The following is a 20,823-nucleotide window of genomic DNA, read 5'->3' as shown; positions in this document are numbered from 1 at the left end:
CTGTAGAGAGGAGATAACTAAAAAAAAAAATGTCTTCCTTTACATAAAGAGCTGACACTTAGAAACTATTTTGCATTATGTTTACAGCAACATTTATTTTTCTTCTGGTACTATGATTTCTCAGTGTTTAAAGTTCAATACGTGGATATATGAGGAGATTTGTAGGGTGGGATGGACTCCTCCTCTTATACTGTTTGGTGAAACCAGGAAATTCTGCGGTTTAAAACCAGGCTTTAAATTTGCTTTAGTGAAAGAAATGGAGATGGTGGAGGAAAGAAATAACTAAGTAGGGCATGTAAGTTGAAGCTTTCTCTCCCCTGTATTCCAGGACTTGATCTTATTTCAAAGACTTCAGAAGGAATGAAATCAGCATGTAGAAGTTGAAGTAATCTAACCGGAGTACTTCAGTAGGTAGGAGAAAACTATGTGATCACATTTATTTGCACTGGTAGAGATGGGAGTTTAAGTTAAAAGAAGATTGTGTTCCTTCTGTTAGTATATATCAACACAAAAGGGAAAATGTTCCCAGTCAGGTCTGCAGGGAGAATCCTGTATGCAAGATGCTTATAAATCATATGTGAAAAAGAGATGTTGCTTCAAGATCTCCATGCTTTTGACAGTGTGCTTAAGAAGCATATTATCATTTGAGGGTGCATTTAGCGCTGACAAAAAAAATCTACAGAATTATTTTTTTTACCTGCCTAAAACATTGAAGCAGCTGAAGATAAGACTGGGACATTAGTTTATTAAAAAATAAAAACAAAATATATGGGCAAGTAATCTTTGTGAAGCAACAACTTTGTGTTGATATTTTTCTTCCTTTGAGATTTATATACATGTATGTATATCTGGGAACAAATATGTAAAAATGCTGGCAGTAAAATAAGCTTTAAAATATGTATTATTTTATACTGTTTTCTAAGGGCTTTCAATAATTTTCAGCTTTTATCTCCTAATATAGAATTAAAGTGGAAAGATGTCTTAGATTTTGGAGAATCGCTTCCTTAGCATCTTGCATAATTATGCTTATATATATATTTATATAAGCAACTACAGATGTGCAAATATAAGTACCTTATGCTAAGGCCTTGTACATACTATTTTACATTCAAACAAATTTTAGAATAAAGATATTGTCAATGTAATGCTCTGTAGCACTGCATGTTTCTGAGAGAGTTTATTTTAGGGTTTGATCCATAGTATCTATGAGGTGTATGATTTGAATTTTCCATTAAATTACTTCTCATTTTGCGTTAGTAAATAATGAAGAATACACATAGAAGGCATAAAGCACCTCTGTCTGTGCAGCTTGTAGTGCACGATTGGAATTTGTATGTGAAGATAAAGCAAAATAAATAGTACAAGTAGGAAAATCAATCTGCACATGTTTCTAAATTGCAGTGCTTCTGTGTATTTAAAGTAGCTGTCTGATGTCAGCAGGGACTAATTAAGGGAAAACCAAAGCAAGTGGTAAATAGGTTCTTATATGCATGCACTGTTTAGGAAGAGTGGGAGAGATTTTTCAGGTCTTGGGTATCTGAGCTGAAGAACTGGGAACATTCTAAAGGAGCATTCTTGAGTCATGGGGCTGGAAGAAGCTAAAGGAGGCAGAGACCACAGCTGTTGGGAGGCATGGAAATAGATGCATAGCTAAACGGTCTATAATAATTATTTTATTATAATTATATATATATATAATATAATTATATAATAATTATTATAAATTATTACAGCTAAATATATAATATATTATATATTATTACAGCTAAATAATTATTTTATATATTATGATAACAAGAGCTAGATTTTGGTATGATATCTGAATATTTACATATTTGAGGAAAGTCTAGCCCCTTGCTAAAACACCAACTGTATTATACTCATCTGAGTGTGAGCAGCCACATATACTTTAGAAGCTTGCTATTTGGTGCTCTTGAGTTTTTCACATACTCATAGTCATGGAAATTTCTAGAGCAAAACACTAATTGGAGGCTTTAGAAATACTGGCAGCAGCTTGCTTATCTGCCCTTGAATATGTACATGTCTAGCTGGGTCTGTAGATCTGTCTGCAATTTATTCAAACAAGAGAGTTCAATGTGTTAATGCTGCTCTGGCATAATAACTGTGCAATCAAAGCAGGAACAGTGTACACAGTAATGCAAATTAGAAATCATTATTATTTTTTGGCACTACCATTAAAATATTTAGTTGTCTCTCAGTATAAAGTTTTAGCTTATTAACATCTAAAAAATAGGCTCATATAATTAGGTGTAGTAGTGAAAATAGATAACAGGATTAAATCTCTGTCAAAGTGATCAAGGGGAACTCTTAAGAGATTCATTAACTCTCAGGAATATATGCAGAAAAATTAATTAAATCCAAGATAAAATTTAATTATGGACACAGCATGCAAAATGGTTACAAAACAGTTTCCTTTATGTTAGTAATGCTTATGGAAGAAAATTGTGGTGTGCAGAGGCATGAAGGAGGTTTCCTCAATGCGCCAACCCCAGCATTGCTGTCTGTTCTTGTTGAGGACTACATAATACCTAGAACCTCTTTGGTTGCATAGGGACCTCAGTTGCATCAGGAATTTCTGTGTTACTGCAGTTGTAATAAAAGTGCCAGTATCTGATAAATGTCTTGAGATACAGGAAATGTGGTGCTTTTCCCCTCCAAGGTTGAAAGAACTCTTCAAGAGAACTCTTCAAGAACTCCAGTGCAGCTTGGTGTGGCAATACTTGGAAATGAAGTTTTGCTGTTGCCTGAGGTTAGAATATAGATTCAATCAGATAATTTCTATTCATTGCCTTTTGTTATTTTCAAGACCCAGGGTAATATTACATGCTGTTACCCCAAGAACCTGGACTGAGCCCTGTGCTATAATGTTAGACCAGCTGTAATCTTTCTACTAAGTTATCTTTGCAGATCTAAGACACAGAATAAACAGTGTAATGAGTTGTTAAAGGCAGAATCAAGTGTGCTTGTGTCCTAGGATAGAAAGTTACACAAAATGGTTTTGTTCTCATTTGTTTAGTGTGCTTAAGCTCAACATGCCTTAATTTTGTACTTTCCGAGAGATTTTCATTCCCATTATCCACAGCACTGAGTTTTGGCTTTTGGGAGATTTTTATACTATATTTCCATTTTTCTATGACAACTGTCTTTATTACTGGCCCACTGGTGTATTTCATTTGTAAAAGAGTGCTTGTTCTTATCTATGTGTATCATATATAGATAACACCACCAAGCTTTCCTTTAAATTGATGTGGGGGTGGGAAATTTCAAGGCTAGAAGGGAATCTTAAAGGCATAACTCCCATTAATCTTTCACTGTGAATAGCTTGCTTTTAGTTGAATTTTAGATCTTGGTAAATATAGCTGTGTGAATCAGAACAAAGCATGATTATGAGACGAAAGCATTGAACAGTTCCTTTTGGTTATATGCTGTACATCAGTGTCAAACTCCTACAGCTCTGTGTTCAAAGCTCAGTGTTAAAAACTAAGGGGAAAAATTATGAATTTAAAGTGCTACTTTAAATTGCATACAGATAGAAAGCCTGCATGTTGATAATAAAATGCACTTGTCCCATTCCTCCACAATTAAAAGTCTCTTTTTTAGGGAATTATGTTCTGTATTTCTTATATCTTTTTCTCTGATTTTTTTTTTTCTCCTAGGAAGATTTTCAAAATGGATGCCTGGAAACTACTTCTTCTTCTCTACATTTTCACCTTCTCTACAGAGGCAGAGGAGTCTGGTAATACTCTAAAGAAATGACTCTTCAAGTTGATAGTAATATTCCTTTTTTACATTTGCACCCAATGTCAGAGGGAGATAAAGAATTTTTGAACATTTTTTTCTAGCTATTAATAATAATTAGGGATAATGTGGTCAGTTTTTATGAAACTTATAGCTACAATAGGATAGTTTTCCTAAAAAATGCAAAAATTAATGGAACAGCTCATTACATTTTGTTTGTTCATGTACGCTGAAGTTTCATATTTGCAAAAGTAACATAAAGCTCTTACAATTGTAAGACTGCCAAAAGTAAGATAAGTCACAGTATTTAGCAGTTCTATTTTGGTCGGCAGGTCTTCTGGAAGATATGTTTGAGAAGAGTTCTGCCCAGTTGCAGGATATTTTCTGCATGAGTGTTGATTTGAGAAAATGATGATGGTTCCATCCATGCTCTGCTAGTGTTATATGCTTCTGGAATTTGTGGAAACACGAGTTTCACACCGACTACAAAGAAATGTGCTTAGTACTCCTTAAGTTGATGTGAACTTATTTTTTTTTCCCCCCTCAGAAAATAAATATTAATTAGTAATGTATGCATGCAAAATGGAACTCAAAATGCATGACTAAATTTTCCTTTGCTCTCTTGAGAGAGAGCAGGATAATACATTCCAATGGTTGTGTTTTACATACAGAAGTGTTTAATATACATTAACTGCAGATAAGTTCTGAGCAGACTGTGAATGAAAATTGTGTAGTAGATTTCAGCATCTCTCCTTTTCCCATGAATGGTGTTGCAGAAGGATGTAGCTTCTGACCCTCTGTAATGATAATCGGAGAAAAGAAGGAACTAGTGGGTGACAACAATTTAACAGAATAGATGGAAGGGTTTTTCTGCAAAAGGCCAATAGGTCTTGGATTCTGAAAAGCAATTAGGATTCAAAATTACTTTTCTATTAGATTACATAGCCTTTAAGGAAAGAGGAAATTTACAACATATTTCTTTAGTCAGCAGGAAATTTTCTATGACAGACATAGTTTTCCTGGTAGATGGATTCTGGAGAGTAGGGACAAAGAACTTCATGATCATGCACAATGATCAATGGGAGGACAAAATCTGTGTTGGTGTGATTCAGCACAGTGATGTGACATCCACTGAATGCTTGTTGGACACTTCTTAAAAAAAAAGATTCCTTATTGAAGATACAAAAATACATTACAAAGAAGGAGGCACCAAAACAGGGCAGAGCCTCCAGTGCTGGAGAACCACTTCATAGTAAGTGCTGGTAGCCAAAAAGAGGCTTGTCCCAAGCCTTTTTCAGTGAGTACTCTGCTGACAGAGTAGAGGATACAGCAATGGCTTTAAGGAGCAATGGGATCTATGTCTTTGAAGCTAGCATAGGGATGATAAAATCCCCCTTGAGAACGGTTTTTAATACCTGAGGATGCAGGGAGAGTTGACAGTGGAAAATCCTGATGCACTGAAAACCATCAAAAATAATGTCAATCAGGTCTGTTAATGCAAACATCTCCCTGGTCGGGGTAAAGAACAAACCTTTTGCTGGGTGTATAATGACAAATATCCAAATGGATATTGGGTGTATAATGACAAATATCCAAATATGGCTGTCTGCAGTCCCTGATAAAAATACTTGAGCTAACTGCACAACAGTGCAATTGTTTTACCAAAGAGTACTGCCCATATTTACAACTCACAACTTGTACTTTGCTTCTGTCAAGAGACACTACACTCCGTGGCTATGGTAAATAACTTCTGAAGTAAGACAGTGCTTCACATTAAGCCCTCATAGTTCTTCAGTGTCTGAAAGGAGCCAGAGCAGATACCCCTAGCAGGAATCTTAATAAAAAAGAGGGAAACAGGCAATTCAGTGATACTTTAAAAAGAACCTCCTAAGACACAGCTTTGCCATCTCCAGCTGACCACACTGCTTCAGTGGGACTGAGAGCAGCCACTGTCTGTCAGCAAAACTGAAGTCTCTCAGAGGCACTTTGTCTCACTGTGTCTCTGTGTGTCACAGAGGGTGTGTCAGAAAATCCATCCTTGGATATGTAGGAGGTATTGGCAAGATGTGGATAGCAAATCCATGGTAAAACTAAGGTGATACCCAAAAGTTTTTCCTAGATGAGAAACAGAAAATGGTATCTCTTACTACATCTTTTAGATGGCAACAGTGGATTGGATGCCACACAGCCTGAGGGTACCAGCCCCAGAGAAAATAAAGGTTCAGTAATGCCTTTAGTTAACAGAGCAATTTTTATCAAATATCACATGCTGGTTTTGGGTCTGAGTTTATTCTGACTTGGTGCTGCATTGCCAGTTGCCTTATCATGTGGGAAGACTGAAATCCAGAACATACACAGTTGCTCTTTAACATTACATATTCATGCCAGCTATGTAGTTTGATAATACTGTAGATGTGTTTGTTAAGTGGCAAAACAGAAAAGTAGAGTGCATGACAGATCAAAAAGCTGATCTCTTCTGACTGGTGTAAGTGCATGACATTGGTTGGGTATGGCAAGAAAAGACAGTTTTGGAGCATTTCTTCTCTCTTTGCTCATCCTTATAGGGACTGTGACTGTTCTTTAAAGCTCCTTGTTGTTTTCCTGTGTGTTGTGTTCACACAGATGTGATATTTTCCATGTGTTGGATGTATGCTTTTTGTTCTCCTTGTTATGCCATAAAATTGATCCAACCCAGTTCTCCAGGTTTTGTTCCCTTTGTGATTGGAAACTTACTGAGATAGGAACACTGGGATGACCACACTGCTTGTCCAAGGTGTTTTGTAACAACAGCTGAACATCCTAGGCTAGTGAGATCTTGAACACCCCAAAACTGGCTGGTGTTTGCTGGGGTGTTGGGGGCCAAAATGAAGAGCTGAACTTTTTTTCCAAAAGGCAGAAGCAACTTTGTGTGAATTATATCTGCTTAGGTGGTTTGCAGAGAGAACAGCTGGGTCTGATTGAGTATGAGCTCTGTGTTTCCACCCACTCTTTATCCCATCAAGAGCTGAGCAGACTCCCAGATGAAAAAGCATTCCCTGGCTCCTGCAGGCAGAGAGAGAGGGCTGCTGTGGAAGGGGAATGCGCTGCCATGGAGCAGTATGACCATAGCTGACACAGTAGCACCTCCTGGTGTTTCATGGCAGGGAACAGGGAGATCTAATGGGAGATACAGCAGTAAACTTCATATATATATATATACACTCAGGTACACATTTGTTTAGAGAGAGAGAAGTTAAGGAAAGCATATTGGTTTCATCTCAGTGATGCACATATTTATTGCTAAGATCTGCATAAATTTGTCTCATAAAATGAAGATCAGCTTTCTGTGAAGCCTGTTTTATCTTGTCCTATCATCTGTTCTAATATATTCACTGACCTTCTTTCCTGTAATAAATCTATTTATTCCCTTGTCTCCAGTCACCTTCTCTTAAACTGACAGATTTTTCAATTTAAATAATTGCATTTCAGGGACAGCATGTTGGCAGCAGAAAAAATATATCTTTGCAGCAGTAAGATAGAACAGTTTAACAGTGTGGATGTATGTAAGAGAACAGGTGGTGAGAAAAAGAGTTTGGCAACACAGAGGTGTTTATTCCTGGAAATAAATAGAGATTATCAACAAGGTATAGGATACCCACCAGTGGATGTTTTACACATTCCCGTGCACAACATAGTAGCACAAAAAGTGAACTATTTACTGCTGTTTTGTTGTTCCTGCTGGTGCAATGAGGACTTGACAGAGAACGTTTAAAGAGCTGAGCAGTGTGGATGACCAACTGTCAGTGCAAAATTGCCGAGTTCATGCTTACCCTTCACACTACCTCCAAACTGTGTGGCTAAAAAGACCCAGGGCTTAGAAGCATCTCATTGTGAACACACACACTATGTCATGTACAAGAACACATACTGGAAGACATATCCATTAGATTTTGTGTTCACATGTATGCGTAGACTTGTATGCATGTATAGATATATTTAACTGATTGTTTTGTTGTGAGCTAAAAAGATAAGAGGCATAGATTTTTGGTGTTGCTCTGAAGTCTGAATGTCAGATTTTTTTAGCCATAAAATTTTGTTCAATGGGACCTTTTACATTCAAAGACTTTCACGCTGCTTTCTGGCAGATCACACCCTCTAGGGGGCAGTTTGTACCACAAGTGAAAATATTGAAACACAACATTGGTCTCTCCGAGATGAAATTATTTCCAAAAGTATTTGGTTAAAGAACTGCACACATTTATCTCTTCCATGGGAGAGGGAGAACCCAGAAAAATTATGTGGAATAATAGGAACAAGCCCAAACTAGTGAACACAGAAAGCAATCTTATGATTGCTAAGTGTTTCAGAGTCAACGAGTGAAAAGAGAATACAATTAGGTAGAGTGCTGTTATAAAGCTAAAATTGCATGCCTCTGACTTCCTTGCAGAGGTACAAAATGAATAATAGTGCATCTAGGATCACAGAATAAAATTCAACATGAGAAATTAATAATCAAGGTAGAGAAGAAAAAAACATGTGGTTTAGCTGAGGTTTTAATGAGGGCAAGATGATTGGGACAAGGGCAGGAATTAACCACGTCACACTATTAGCTGTTATTACAAGGAAAAATGCAAGCAATTCCATAGCTGAGGTAGCCATCACTTTACAGCAGCTGCTTTTCACAATGGTTATGACATTTCATGTAGGCAATGCTGCTTCTCTCTCTCTCATGTTTGTTTCTTTGACCCGTTTATGTTTGCATGTATCACCTGGCCTTGTGACAAAGTGACAAAGCACAGTCAGTCATTAAGCTTCCCTTCACAATTGGAATTTGTGTTGTACATTCCCAGTTGGTAGCAAAGCTCATAGAGACATTTTCAAGATTAGTCCCTTTGAGGACACTGGGCAGCTGGAGAACAGACATGTTTTTGCAGTTTGGGAATGTGCAGGTGTCAAGTAATTTAGTATTTGCAAGTTCATATGGCCACCTGTTGGTTGATGACGTTTTATGTATATATAAAATCTATCTCACTGATTCTCATTTCTGGCTTTAAATCTACTATGTTGAATTTTGTTCCATGATTCTGACAGAAAACAAGAAGCATAAAGCATATATGTTTATAGTTCCTTGTTTCCTGTATTTTTTTTTCAGAATGCAATATAGATCTTTCTATAGCAATTGATATTTCAAGGAGCGTGCAGCCAGCAGCCACAATGCTCCTGAAACAGAGACTGCAAGCATTCCTCCCCAGACTTCTACTCCAGATGAAATCACTGCCAAATACCAGCTGCAATGCTCCAGTTGAAATTGGGTTCAAGTTCCAAGTATTGGCACAGAACAAACAATTAATCTTTGACTCTGGTTTTGAAGATTATAATGAAGAGATCATCCAGAAGTTCTTAGGTGCACAGACCACTGTGGACACCTACATGAATGCAGACTTTTTGCAGGCACTTGAGGACAACTTCTTTAATGTGACTTCTGCTAAAGTTAAGGTAACTTAATAGTATGAACATATATCTTGGAAAAATTAGGCAGTTTAATATTTACAAACTCTGATGCTGATTACTCCAGGAAGATAAAAAGAATTTCAGGAATAAAGACGCTAATAAACAGAATCACAGAATGGTAGAGATTAGAAAGAATCCCTGGAGGTCACCTTTTTCAATCCCTCTGCTCAAGTAGGGTCAACTAAAGCAGGCTGTCCAGGCCCATGTCCTGATGGCTTTTGTGTATCTCCAAGAATGGAGGCTCCTCCATGTCTCCAGACAGCCAGTGCCAGTGCTCAGTCACCTTTGTCTTTTCTTAAGTTTATACAGAACCTCTGGTTATTTAGTTGACCTGATATAACCTGATATATCAATTCCAGTTCCCTAGGCACTCCTGTAGTGAGATGGTACCCAGAACATTTGGCTTAATACATGTGATGAGTATTCCTACAGATAACCTCCTTATATCTACCATGGAATGATTGTACTTTGGGCAGTGGAAAGTAGTTTTCTTTCAGGAACTCCTATTCCTAAAAGGAAACTACTTTCTTAGTCCTGATTCTGTATCTTTGTCCAGAGTAGTGACAGCTTGAAACAGAAGTCACAGAAAAAGGTAATCTGAAAAATTTGCTTGCAGAAGTTAATTAATGTCATTAACTTGTCCAATAATTTCAAAAACAAATTTCAAATATACTTACAGATAACTGATGATCAGGAAATTCTGCCTAGATGCTGCAGTTAATTTATCCATCTTGAAGTGAGGTGAAGGGACAAGCATAAAACTTTATCTACTCTCTCCCGAAATGAATGGGGATTCTTTCAACTTCAGTTCAAGAGATTCAGATCTCATTGGAGTGTTTCAGGGTCAATGCCTTGACAGTTTATCCTTGATAAGGCACGGACTCTGTAAAGCACCGAGTATGTCCTGTAGTAGCTGTTTGAATATCAGCACTTACTAAGGTCTCCATGCAGGAAGACCTTCCTGCTAAGGAAGGACTGGTTAGGTCTTGCTACATACATAAGGAGTTTCCTCTTCCAACTTTATTTTCACTTTTGTGAAGCACCAATTTTAATCTGGCATGGAGTGAGGAAGCCATATTACAAACTCCTCTGCTTTCAGATGAAAGTTGGCATTCTATTTTTTACAGCATTTGCATAGGTGTGTTTGATTTACCAATTTGGGTTGCACCAACTTGGTGCACATTTAATGAGTTTTTTCCCAAAGATTTCTAAAAATGTCTGAACAGGGAACATGACCACATAAGATTCTGCTTGTTTTGAGTCTCAAAGAAAAAACTTGTTTGACATAAAAGTAGTGCTTTTTTCCTCCTAATTGCCAGTGCTGGAGATCAGCATCAAGCAAGGCTTCTTTCTGCTTAGGCATTATTATTGTAAATAAATATGCTGCATATCTCAGCACTTTACCAGTGGATTAATATTCTTCTCTGACACTGTTTATATACAGATTGAAAGTACAAGACTTTAGAATGCACATGAAATCACAATTTAATCTTCCTAGGATCCTAAGCAATAGCATATTATTCTGTAAAGATTATTAGTTGTAAAACTCATCAGGGAGCATGATTATCTGTTGGTTGAATTTCTTCTTTTCTTTGTTATAAGTTTGCTTAGCAGCAAAAAGTTGGACCTAATTCCTGCATTTTCAACAATGGATATGTTCCAATAATAGCTTGATATAAACAAATGCTTTGTAAATATAACAACATATCTTTACATATAGTTGTATATAATACCCACAGTAACACCCAACATTCCCTGTTCCCCATGTTTTTAAAATGGAAAGATCATAGGAAAAACAACCAAACCCAGGCCTACAGCGTTGTCTCCAACAATCTGTGATGTGTTTACTCATTCATGGTCCAGCTCTCTGCTGTATCACACAGTGCTTGAGTAAGCATAGAATTTGTGCCAGTGCCTCCATATTGTATGTTTGGTAACTTACCAGTTAGTTCCAGCTTAAATTCTTGTTTTCTAACTGCTTTAGTCCGGAAGTGGGATGTTTGGTGTGGCAGTCACTTCATTTGCTTTTGTCCCCTGGGAAAAATTTACCTTAAGAGAAGTAACAGGTTTTGCATTGATTGAAGCTGTGCCTTGCATAGGGAATGTAAAATATGAAGGGTGGGAGGGAAGAAGCTCTAGCTGTGTTTGTGCACTTGTTGGTCAGAGAGCTTAGGAGGATTTTAAGTCATTGCCATTGGGGATAGGACACAATTTACTTGTGAAGCTTCTTTCTGGGCAAACGAATCCACTCTGTGAGTGGGACCTGAGAAGTCTTCTGTTGGTTTGAAGAGGGAATTGGAGATGAGAAATGAGAAGAGACTGGTAGCTTGAAGGGGAACTAAGAAATTGTGCTTTTCCTCCATCCTGGAAGAGCCTTAACTAACTGAAAAGATGGAAATGTATCCAATACAAATTATTAGTATCCTGAGGTGAGCTAAACCTTATGTCTTAAGAAAGAAACATAGGGCAGAGAATGGAGAAGGGCAATGACTTGCCTACGTGGAAGGACAAAAGGACATAAATATCTGCATCCCGGAGAGGATGCACTTCTTGGTGTGGTAGCCAACGGGAGCCGCTCTTGCAGAAATGGGAGAATTTGTTCTTAATTCTTCCCCACATTCACATATAAGAGAACTCTTCAGACATCAGAGAAAGTTTTTCAGTGGGTAAGTTAAAAAGGAATGTCTCCTGCCTCACATGCTAAGATGATAGATATAATATAATAGCTATGCTATAGTCAGCAAGAAAAATCCCTCGAATGGAATGCTATCGGGGAAGAGAGTCTTTTGTGTTCTGTTCTCATTGCTCCTCACTACCATTTTCCAGCACACATTTCAGGTCTACCACAGTGTAGTACAATTTGACCATCTCATAGCCATTTCTCAATGTGAGCTGTAATTCTTACAAAGACTGAACTTTCAGTTCCTGTGCAATTGACTTGTCATTACACCCTTTTCTGCCAGGTTCTGTTAGTATTTTCAGATGGGCTGGATGATTCACTGGAAGACCTGAAGAAAGCAGCAGACTCACTTCGCTTTAAAGGTATTACAGTACCACTTTGATGCTCCTGCCTCCTACTATCACAGGCCTGATGTACAGCTCCCCCATTGCAACTTTTCCACTTAACATGTGGAATTGCCCAGGAGTCCCTGGGAGAGTTCTTGCTTCTCCACGTGAAACAGTGTTTGCCTTGTCAGTATATACATGTTGCCTTGTCACTACATGGCAGATGATGCCAGACATGCCTAGGGGTGGAGAGGTTCTAGTTTCTGGAGTTCAGCTCCAACAGCTGGAGCAATTCAGGATGGACTCTTCTCACTGATGAGAACAGAACCAAAGGTTAGATACAACTCTGACTTGTCTAGGAAAAAGCAGGTTTGAACTTGAGTTTGGGAACTGAGTAACATTCTGGTCTGACAGCTGGGGAGAAAAGCCAATTGGAAAATTACTACTCTGGATTTTTCTCTTACACGTTTTTCTCAATAGCTTGATTTCTTTTAACATATTGTACTGAAGACATAAAATGTAAGTCTTTCAGGGAATTGCTACTGTTCAAGTTTATATTGTTGGTTAAATTGTATGTTTCAGAGATTCACTAATTTAAATTTGTTCTTATGTTGAAGGTCTTGATGCACTTCTGTTAGTTGGCCTGGACAATACACAGAACTTGACTGAATTTTGGGAAATAGAGTTTGGCAGAGGGTTTGGATACAATGAACCTCTGAGTGTTGGGTTTGCAGATATTGCAAACATTTTGCAGAGAAATCTTGTAAGTCCTTCTGTGATATAAACAAAAGACAGGGGTAATCAGTCTTTGTTTATGATTAGTATATGCAAATGGAATGTTTCTTGTAATTTTTCAGGATACTGTTGCAGAGAGAAAATGCTGTAAGGTTATTTGTAAGTGTCTTGGAGAAAATGGTGATCATGGTGTCCGGGGAAATCCTGGAAGGAAGGTAGGAGGTCTAAGATAGACATTACATAAGAACTTCTTCATTGTTCAGTGTTTCTGGCTTTTTGTGGTATTGCAGAGCATGCATGTGTGTCTCCATAACATTTAATGTTAGGACAGATCAAGGAGAAACATGAAATGTGATCCTTTCTCTGCTGCATTCTCCTGTGCAGAATGTTTTTGTAATGAAAATGATTTGTACCTATAAAAATCATTAGGCACTCTAATGCACCAATTCAGCAGAAAATGGAGAGGGATTAAAAAAATAAGTCTGATTAATCAAGAGGCTTATTATCTATTGGGAATGAGAAACTTCCAACTGACAACCTGAGAGTAGAAAATAATTATTTTTCACTAGGTATGTGACTTATCCTTTTGTGACTGGTTATTCCAAATGTCCTCTTCTATAAGTCTGTTTTGATCCAAAAGAATTACTTCATTTAAGATTTAAAATTGGGTTTTTAAAGCCTTTTTGAATATTACAGATATCACTACTTCTACAGCATACTAGTAGAATTAATTATTAAAGTTTTTAATATATGTAGTCTCCATTTGACTACTATTCATTCCATTATTTCTACTTATTCCAGTAGCATCTGAGATAAATTATATCTGCAGTTCACACTCTTAGTTATATGGTTGTAGTTAAATGAAGTTTTGGTTATCTCTTAAGAAAAGTATAGTCTTCTATTAATTCATAGACCAATTTATTGTTTTTTTTCCATTACTCTTATTGCTTTTCTTATACCTTTCTGTTTTACTAAAAGACTAGATTAAGGTGCTTAGACAGTATTGAGAATGTAAACATAGTTGTTTTGCAACTAGAAATTCCCTGTGTTCCAGTTTCTCTCTGCTCAAATTTTGCCCTAAGGGTAATGATATTTACATGACTTCCAATATAAATTTGAAATGTTCCTATGTGTTTGCAATGCATTGCAATAACTTTGTCCTAACAAATTTCCAACTCCATATATTTTTCGTTTCACCTTAGAATTTCATTACTGTAATACTTTCTTTTCCAAATCACTAGGAAGATACTTAATTTGACCAGGTATCCCAATGAGCTTTGTTAAGCCATCAGAGAGTTTCCTGAAATAACAGCTGAAGCTGTATATTAACCATTGTTCTTTTCTTGGGTTTATATTTGGGGTTTTTTCCCAGTCATGTCAAATACACAGGACTGTATAGAGTGTCTGTGTAAATTCAAGGAGCCTGCCCTCCTTAGCATAACCAGATCTAATTTTCAGGGAATGTTTTCTATCTCTATGTGCAGGATAATCTGATAGAGATTAACCCAGTGTGCTCGGAGAACAGTGTTACTTTTAAATTTTCCTTTTTCAGGGAAGTACAGGTTACAGAGGATCTCCTGGCCATCCTGGTGAGGAAGGTGGGATTGTAAGTAGACATTTGTCTTCTGCTATGCTGATGTTAGCCTGAACCTGTTCCCATCAATGTTAACCCAAAGTGTGTTAGAGGAACAGGTAAATAGACAGATCTGTTTCTCTGTGCCTCTGCACCTCACCATAGATAGTTATGCAGTTAAAAAAGCAAAGTGAGTTAGTTATTCAGTTAAAAAAAACCAACCCACCTCAAGTACAGACAATTGAGTTAGAGATTGGTAACGCAGTATAAACATAGCATGATAGTGAGAGCAAAGAGCCAGATGCAGCTCAAATTAGTAACTGATGTTCTCTTATGGCCTGAATTAAATTTTCCAGTTGACTTGCATTTGTGTCCTTAGTGCAGTGAATGGTGATACAGTTCTGTCTTGCTTTAGTCTTGTGTGGTAAATTAACCAGTAATCATCATTGTATGGATGAGATTGAACATTTTCCTTTGTTTCCTAGGGGGAGAGAGGCCCAGCTGGTTTCAGTGGGACTCAAGGAGACAGGGGATGTCCAGGTGTCAGAGGCCATAAGGCAAGTGTGTAACTTTGAAATATTTCCTAATTTGTTTCCCATAAACCTGTTTTCTGTACTGGGAACAAATCCCTGTGCTGTCTCTCTGAAGCATGGATGAACATCAAGATCCAGCTGTAGGAATGGCAGACAGTGCTTGCTGTCTAATTTTGAGAGGTATTTTGTGTAACCTGAGCATGGTTGAATGGCTCAGGATTTTGCTGTCTAAGCAACTTGATGATGACTTTCACCATCAGCTCCAGAGTGACCTTAGTTAAAGCTATAAAGTTTTATGGGATGGGAATGAAAATTAAGCCTGTACTGTCTTCCCAGAGGAAAGGAGGAAATCCCATATGTGACAGTAGAAGGTTTTACAGTAGGGACTACCAATACTGAGCTCAGCATACCTCTGCACAACAAGCTATTGTGCCCTGCTTTTCAAGATCAATAAAAACACTTTTACCAAATTTCATCTATATTTATTTTCAATTTCAGGGGGCCAGAGGCTATAGAGGAAGTCAGGTATGTGTTTTCATGTGTGATCCATTTTCTTTGAGAACAGAGTTCAGCTCCCTTTCACGTTACACTGTAAATTAAATAATCAACAAGGAAGGCAAATAGCATAAAAATTTAATGTAAAAATAGGGTAAAAACTTAGTGTGAAAACAGCATTCAATTTACTTTTGCTATGGTTCTATAAGGATTGATTTAAGATACTTATCACATTAATCAAAATCAGCAGTCATAATTGTATTTTTATATTATTGCAGTCTATTAGTCTAGCTGACAGGAAAATGATTTATTTACTGACTACTCTGATAATCTGTTAAGGTGATAATTCTGGTTATCTGAATCTCACTCTAATTGTGAGGAGGAGCAGAGGGAAAAAAAAAGGTTGTAACTAATATTTATTGGGGGTTTGGACATAATTTTACCTAGATCATTATTGACATGTTTTCAATATCCAAACTTCTTTTCAAGCTGTGTTTGTCATCTCATCTGTTGATATTTCAAATCTGCTTGTTTAACCTTTCAAACATGAAGAAGATATGGTCACTAATACTATAATAAAAAGTGAAGCCTGGAAGACAATGATCTATAACAGTAATAGCTTCCAAGCTACAGTGATTAAAATGAAATTGGCTTGTATTGAATGCTTTGATACAAAACCACTTCTAAAAATCAGTTATGAGCCTCAAAGATTCAGAAGATGTTTGCCTCCATAACTGAGCAGCTTGGAGAAAGTTCAGAGAGTTTCTGAAACCTCAGCTCTATTTAAAGTATGGCTCTATAGTATCTTTTTAATCTTCTCATGTGTTTCTCTTTTCCTTTTTTTTCTCCTCTGTTCTCTGAAGTAATTTGTCCTTCCAATGTTCAAAATGTCTGATTATAGAAGAGGGAGAGTACCTGCTGATGATTTCAATTTGTCAAAGTTAAATAGTGCAGTCAGTCTTACCAGTTGCACACACCCTACTGAAATCCAGTGAATACATGAATATCTTCATTATGTTGTGTCATTATATCCACAATTTTATTTTTTTAAAATAAAAATATGAAACTTTCAGGACATAAAAAAGTGATTCAATTGTGCCAACTTAGTAAGGTTGGAGCAGTTTATTGAAGCTACTGAATCTGGAAGGCATTTTATTGTAGCTATTTGAATAAAAGGAAATGCTGAATGTTTAATAGTATGAAGTTTGGCTCAGGTTTTCTGACGCAGGAAATGACTGATAGAAAAAAATAACACTTCAATAAAAGTGCTCAAAATTTTTCTGGAATACTTATTCAAGAAATTCTTGTTTGTGATGTATTAATCTAATCAAAATGTACAGCCAGCTGTTTTTTTCTTGTAGTAGGTACCGAACTGTTTTAAATGACAGAAGTTCTTCCTCAGGAATTTTAACTAGGAGGTTTTGCAAACTCAATTTAGCATCAAAACCTACAAAGCAATTGTACCTGTGGTCTCTATCAGAGTGAGACTGCTGATGGTTTTAACTTGTTCTTGTGTCACTTTCAGTGTTTGTTGAATATCATTTCAGCTTTCTGGTTAGTTGTCACCGCTAAATTAATTTCTTACTACTAATTAAGCCAACACAGTTAATTCCTTCATTTTTATGCTAGTAAAGAAAGATGGAAGAAGTTCCAAAATATCCTGTAAAAACTGAGTTTGTTATTTGGCTGAGTCTGAAACATCGTGGAGCATACCTAAATGAAATAAAAGTCTCACAGTTATAACTTTATTTAGATGCCTCACACAAGTTAACATTGCAAACTCCTTAAGTCTGGGATAAGTATTTTGTAGGAAAATGACTCCCATAAGTGTTTGATACATCCCATAAATGGGGTGTATCATTTTTGCAGGCAAAGGGAAGAGAAAAACAATGTGAATTTGAAATGGAAGGTGACTGATATTCATGTAGCCCTAGTATTTATGTACTCTTGCTGAAAGAGTTATGAAGTTTCTTAAAAAATCCTAAAGTCTAAGGTCAGTCTTCTGTAATTATTTTTTAATCATGGCTATTCTTTCTGTTTTTTCAATCCACTGTTCTTGTTATAAAACGATGTAAAAAAGCAAAAAAGCACAGCACAAACACATATGATGGCTGAAATCAAAATGACAAGGTTTTCAGCATGACAGATCAAATACTAGTAATTTATTTTAGAATATATTTGGATTTTGAAGGTGCTGCAGCTGGGAAAAAGATTTGAAAGCTAAAAGAAGGAAAAGCAGAATTTAAATCCTGATGGAAATCTAAAATTTAAATAGCTGTTTTTTTATTAAGCGTCCTTAACAGTTACCTGTTTTAGACAGTGTTATAGTAATTTATTATTCTTGCTAACTGTTAAAACCACAGGTCTTATTCAAGTTTTCAAATGCAGGGTGAACACTTCTTTCTTTGCTCAAACAGACAAGTGGACTAATGCTAATCAGCTTTTTTTTTCCTTATTGCATCAGGGTGAACATGGTGAGAGTGGATTTGATGGCACCGATGGAGAGCAGGTAAACATTACTTTAAATGTGCAGTGCTACTAAAGACACCAACCTCAGGGTTCAAAGGTGGAGATTTTGTGCCTTGAATGGGCTTTAATGCTGAACAGAAGTTCTGTTGTTGTGAATCTAGAATTGTATGTCTGATTGAAGCTGGATTCTGCCAGAAAAACTTGAGAACCTGATTTAGCACAAATAGCAAATATTATTTTTTATTCTTTTTCTCTCCTTTCTGAGTCTAGGGAGAACATGGATTTCCTGGACCTTCTGGAGAGAAAGGCAGCAGAGGGAAATGGGTGATGTACCCCTTACAGTAAAGTTCAGACTTTATGGAAACATCTTTCCAAAGTGTAATGCTGTCTGTAATGACTATGAGTTGTTTTTAATAGCTGCCTGTTCTCTCATATGCTGTCACTCCTGCTCTAAATCGGTGTAGCTCCACTGACTTCAACAGATCTGGCCCTCTGCTGCCACAGATACTATTTATACTTGTACCTGAATTGCTTGTGCTCTTTTTATGAATTTAGGGCAGAAAAGGCCCCAGAGGAGAGCCAGGTGAACGAGGAGAATCTGGTCTAAGAGGAGATCATGTAAGTGCATTCTTTTATTTTTGCTATATTTCACTGCTTTGCGCCTCGATTTTGTGATGGAGATGTCTGAAATATTTGAAGATTTGAAGAGTTTTTCACAGTCCTAGAAAATGCAGTACTCTGCAAGAAGAATGGCATATTCTAGGAGTCCTGAACTCTTTAGATGTAGATAGACTGATGTGTTTTGATGTGTTGCTTGGAAGCAGATGTTTAAGCCTCAGGACTCCTGCTTGTTTATGATTTCTTGTTTGTTTGTTTTCAGTGTAGGCAACATAACTCCTTTTGGAGCTGCTTATCATAGAACTTTTGAATGGCTTGGACTGAAAGGGACTTTAAAGATCAACTAGTTAGTTCCACCCCCTGTGCCATGGGCGGGGATACCTCACACTAGACCAGACAGTCTGATGAAAAGACCAGGACTAGGTCAGTCTTCCCTGTTTGTTCCCACCCTACAGAGGACTTCTGGATCACTTGAAAGCCGTATGCACTGACTCTTGATTAGTAATTTATAATGATGCAAAGGCAAGTTACTTCTTTATATTCACATTTTTTCTTTGCATGTTCCAGAGACCTACACAAATGCTTTCCCTGGACTAATATTCCAGTGCAGATACCACAATTCTTGTCCTGAAAAGACACAACTTTGTCTTTTCACATTTATTTCAAATACTTTGTTCCAAAGAGTCATATATTGCGCTGACTCCTGTCTTGAAATCTTATATTGAAAAAAAAGAGTTCAAGTGACATGGTAATTTGCCTCTTTAAGAGATCAGGATTTCACCTGATCCAGCATTAAGTGGCTAAATGGAACTCCATTCTAGTGTAAGCCCCAAATGAAACTCATGAGTTATGATCGTAACTCAATTAACTATACCAAATCAACCAGAACAGTTTCACATTTTCAGTTTAATTTGTTGTCCTTTAGTCATTTTGCTTTTAATCCCTGTGGAAAAGAACTTGGTGGACTTTACAGAACTTCCTATATTGAGTTCTTACAAGCATCATCATTTAAAATAGCCTTTTTATTCCTTGCTCTCTGCAATTATAAATCTAATTAATTCTATTTCTATATCCTTCTGCTGTAGTCGAAGTAATAAAGGTATGGTAACAGAAAATGCTGAGCTTCCCATTGATCTTTTTCAGGGAGATCCTGGGGCTAACAATAATGTTACTGGCCCTAAGGGTGAAAAAGGAAACCTAGCATCACAGGTAGGCAAGCTATTCTATTTTGTGGAGGGAGGATTTGCATAATGGTTAATTTCTACTGGCTGTCCAGTGACCAAGGAGGTTTTTGTTTGGCTGCAACACAGAAAGCTTTAGGAACTGCTTGCTACAAGAAAAAAAAATTAAAATGTTTACAAAGACTATGGAAATATTCTCACAATGTAGAGCTAATGGAAAACATGGATTTAGTATAAATATGTTATTCTTCCACAAATTGACATCAGTAGCCTGAAAGGCTTCCAGTAATGAGTTGTAAGGATACTGTTAAAAATTGTGCTGGGAAAAATGCATAGGGTATCAACAGGCTATACTCATTTTGTTATGGAGCTGCTCTTGCCTCAGGGTGGTGGGTAAACTCCATTTTGATCTGTAAATAGAATATAAGAGCTGGGATATATGCTTATATGGTGATATTTGAGTTTTTAACAGGTGTTTTAGCAAGACTGTGAGGAAAGAAGCATAACAGAAAAGCATGGTTTGCATAACCATTACAATTTGTTTGGAAAGAGTAAACAAAGCTGATAAGTAGTTGGACAGTAGCAAAAAATGGTGGTGCATGAAAGCTTAAGAGGATGGCAAACGTGGGAAAAATCCACTGCTTCAGAAGTCTGTTTCTCTCTGAACAAGTAGGATTGTATGCATACATGTATGTCTATGCAGAATGTGCTGAAAGCAGTAGAAAAATTCAGAGGGTTACTTTTGGAAGACTAATTGGGTTTTGATGATGCTTTGGAAGCAAATCTCAAGTAGTTCAGTTGAAAGGCTGAAGTCAACAGAAATGATTTCACAGAAGCCTTTACTTAATATTGGCTGTTAGTAACTGGAAATCCAAAACAGATATGATCTGTCTGGTTTATAATTTTTGATTATAAATGATTTGTAAAAAGCAAGAATTTACATTAGTATGACGCAACTGATTGC

At 36.9% G+C, this 20,823-nt stretch overlaps 1 protein-coding gene across 1 annotated transcript in view; it reads left to right on the top strand.

The window, feature by feature from the left end:
* The first annotated feature begins 3,682 nt into the window (after positions 1-3,682).
* The window catches only part of COL6A6 (collagen type VI alpha 6 chain), a 43,568-nt gene continuing 26,427 nt past the window's right edge, over positions 3,683-20,823 (top strand). Inside the window, 12 exon segments of the mRNA XM_031059387.1 lie at positions 3,683-3,757; positions 8,891-9,234; positions 12,213-12,291; positions 12,873-13,018; positions 13,113-13,205; positions 14,543-14,596; positions 15,049-15,120; positions 15,595-15,621; positions 18,056-18,100; positions 18,331-18,384; positions 18,616-18,678; positions 19,822-19,887. Of these exon segments, the coding sequence (XP_030915247.1) occupies positions 3,691-3,757; positions 8,891-9,234; positions 12,213-12,291; positions 12,873-13,018; positions 13,113-13,205; positions 14,543-14,596; positions 15,049-15,120; positions 15,595-15,621; positions 18,056-18,100; positions 18,331-18,384; positions 18,616-18,678; positions 19,822-19,887 (1,110 nt within the window). The 5' untranslated portion in view covers positions 3,683-3,690.

Source organism: Geospiza fortis, unplaced genomic scaffold (assembly GCF_000277835.1).
Source record: "Geospiza fortis unplaced genomic scaffold, GeoFor_1.0 scaffold346, whole genome shotgun sequence".
Classification (NCBI taxonomy): domain Eukaryota; kingdom Metazoa; phylum Chordata; class Aves; order Passeriformes; family Thraupidae; genus Geospiza; species Geospiza fortis.
The sequence above is the reverse complement of the archived record's forward strand: the minus strand, read 5'-3'. Positions and strand labels throughout refer to the sequence as shown.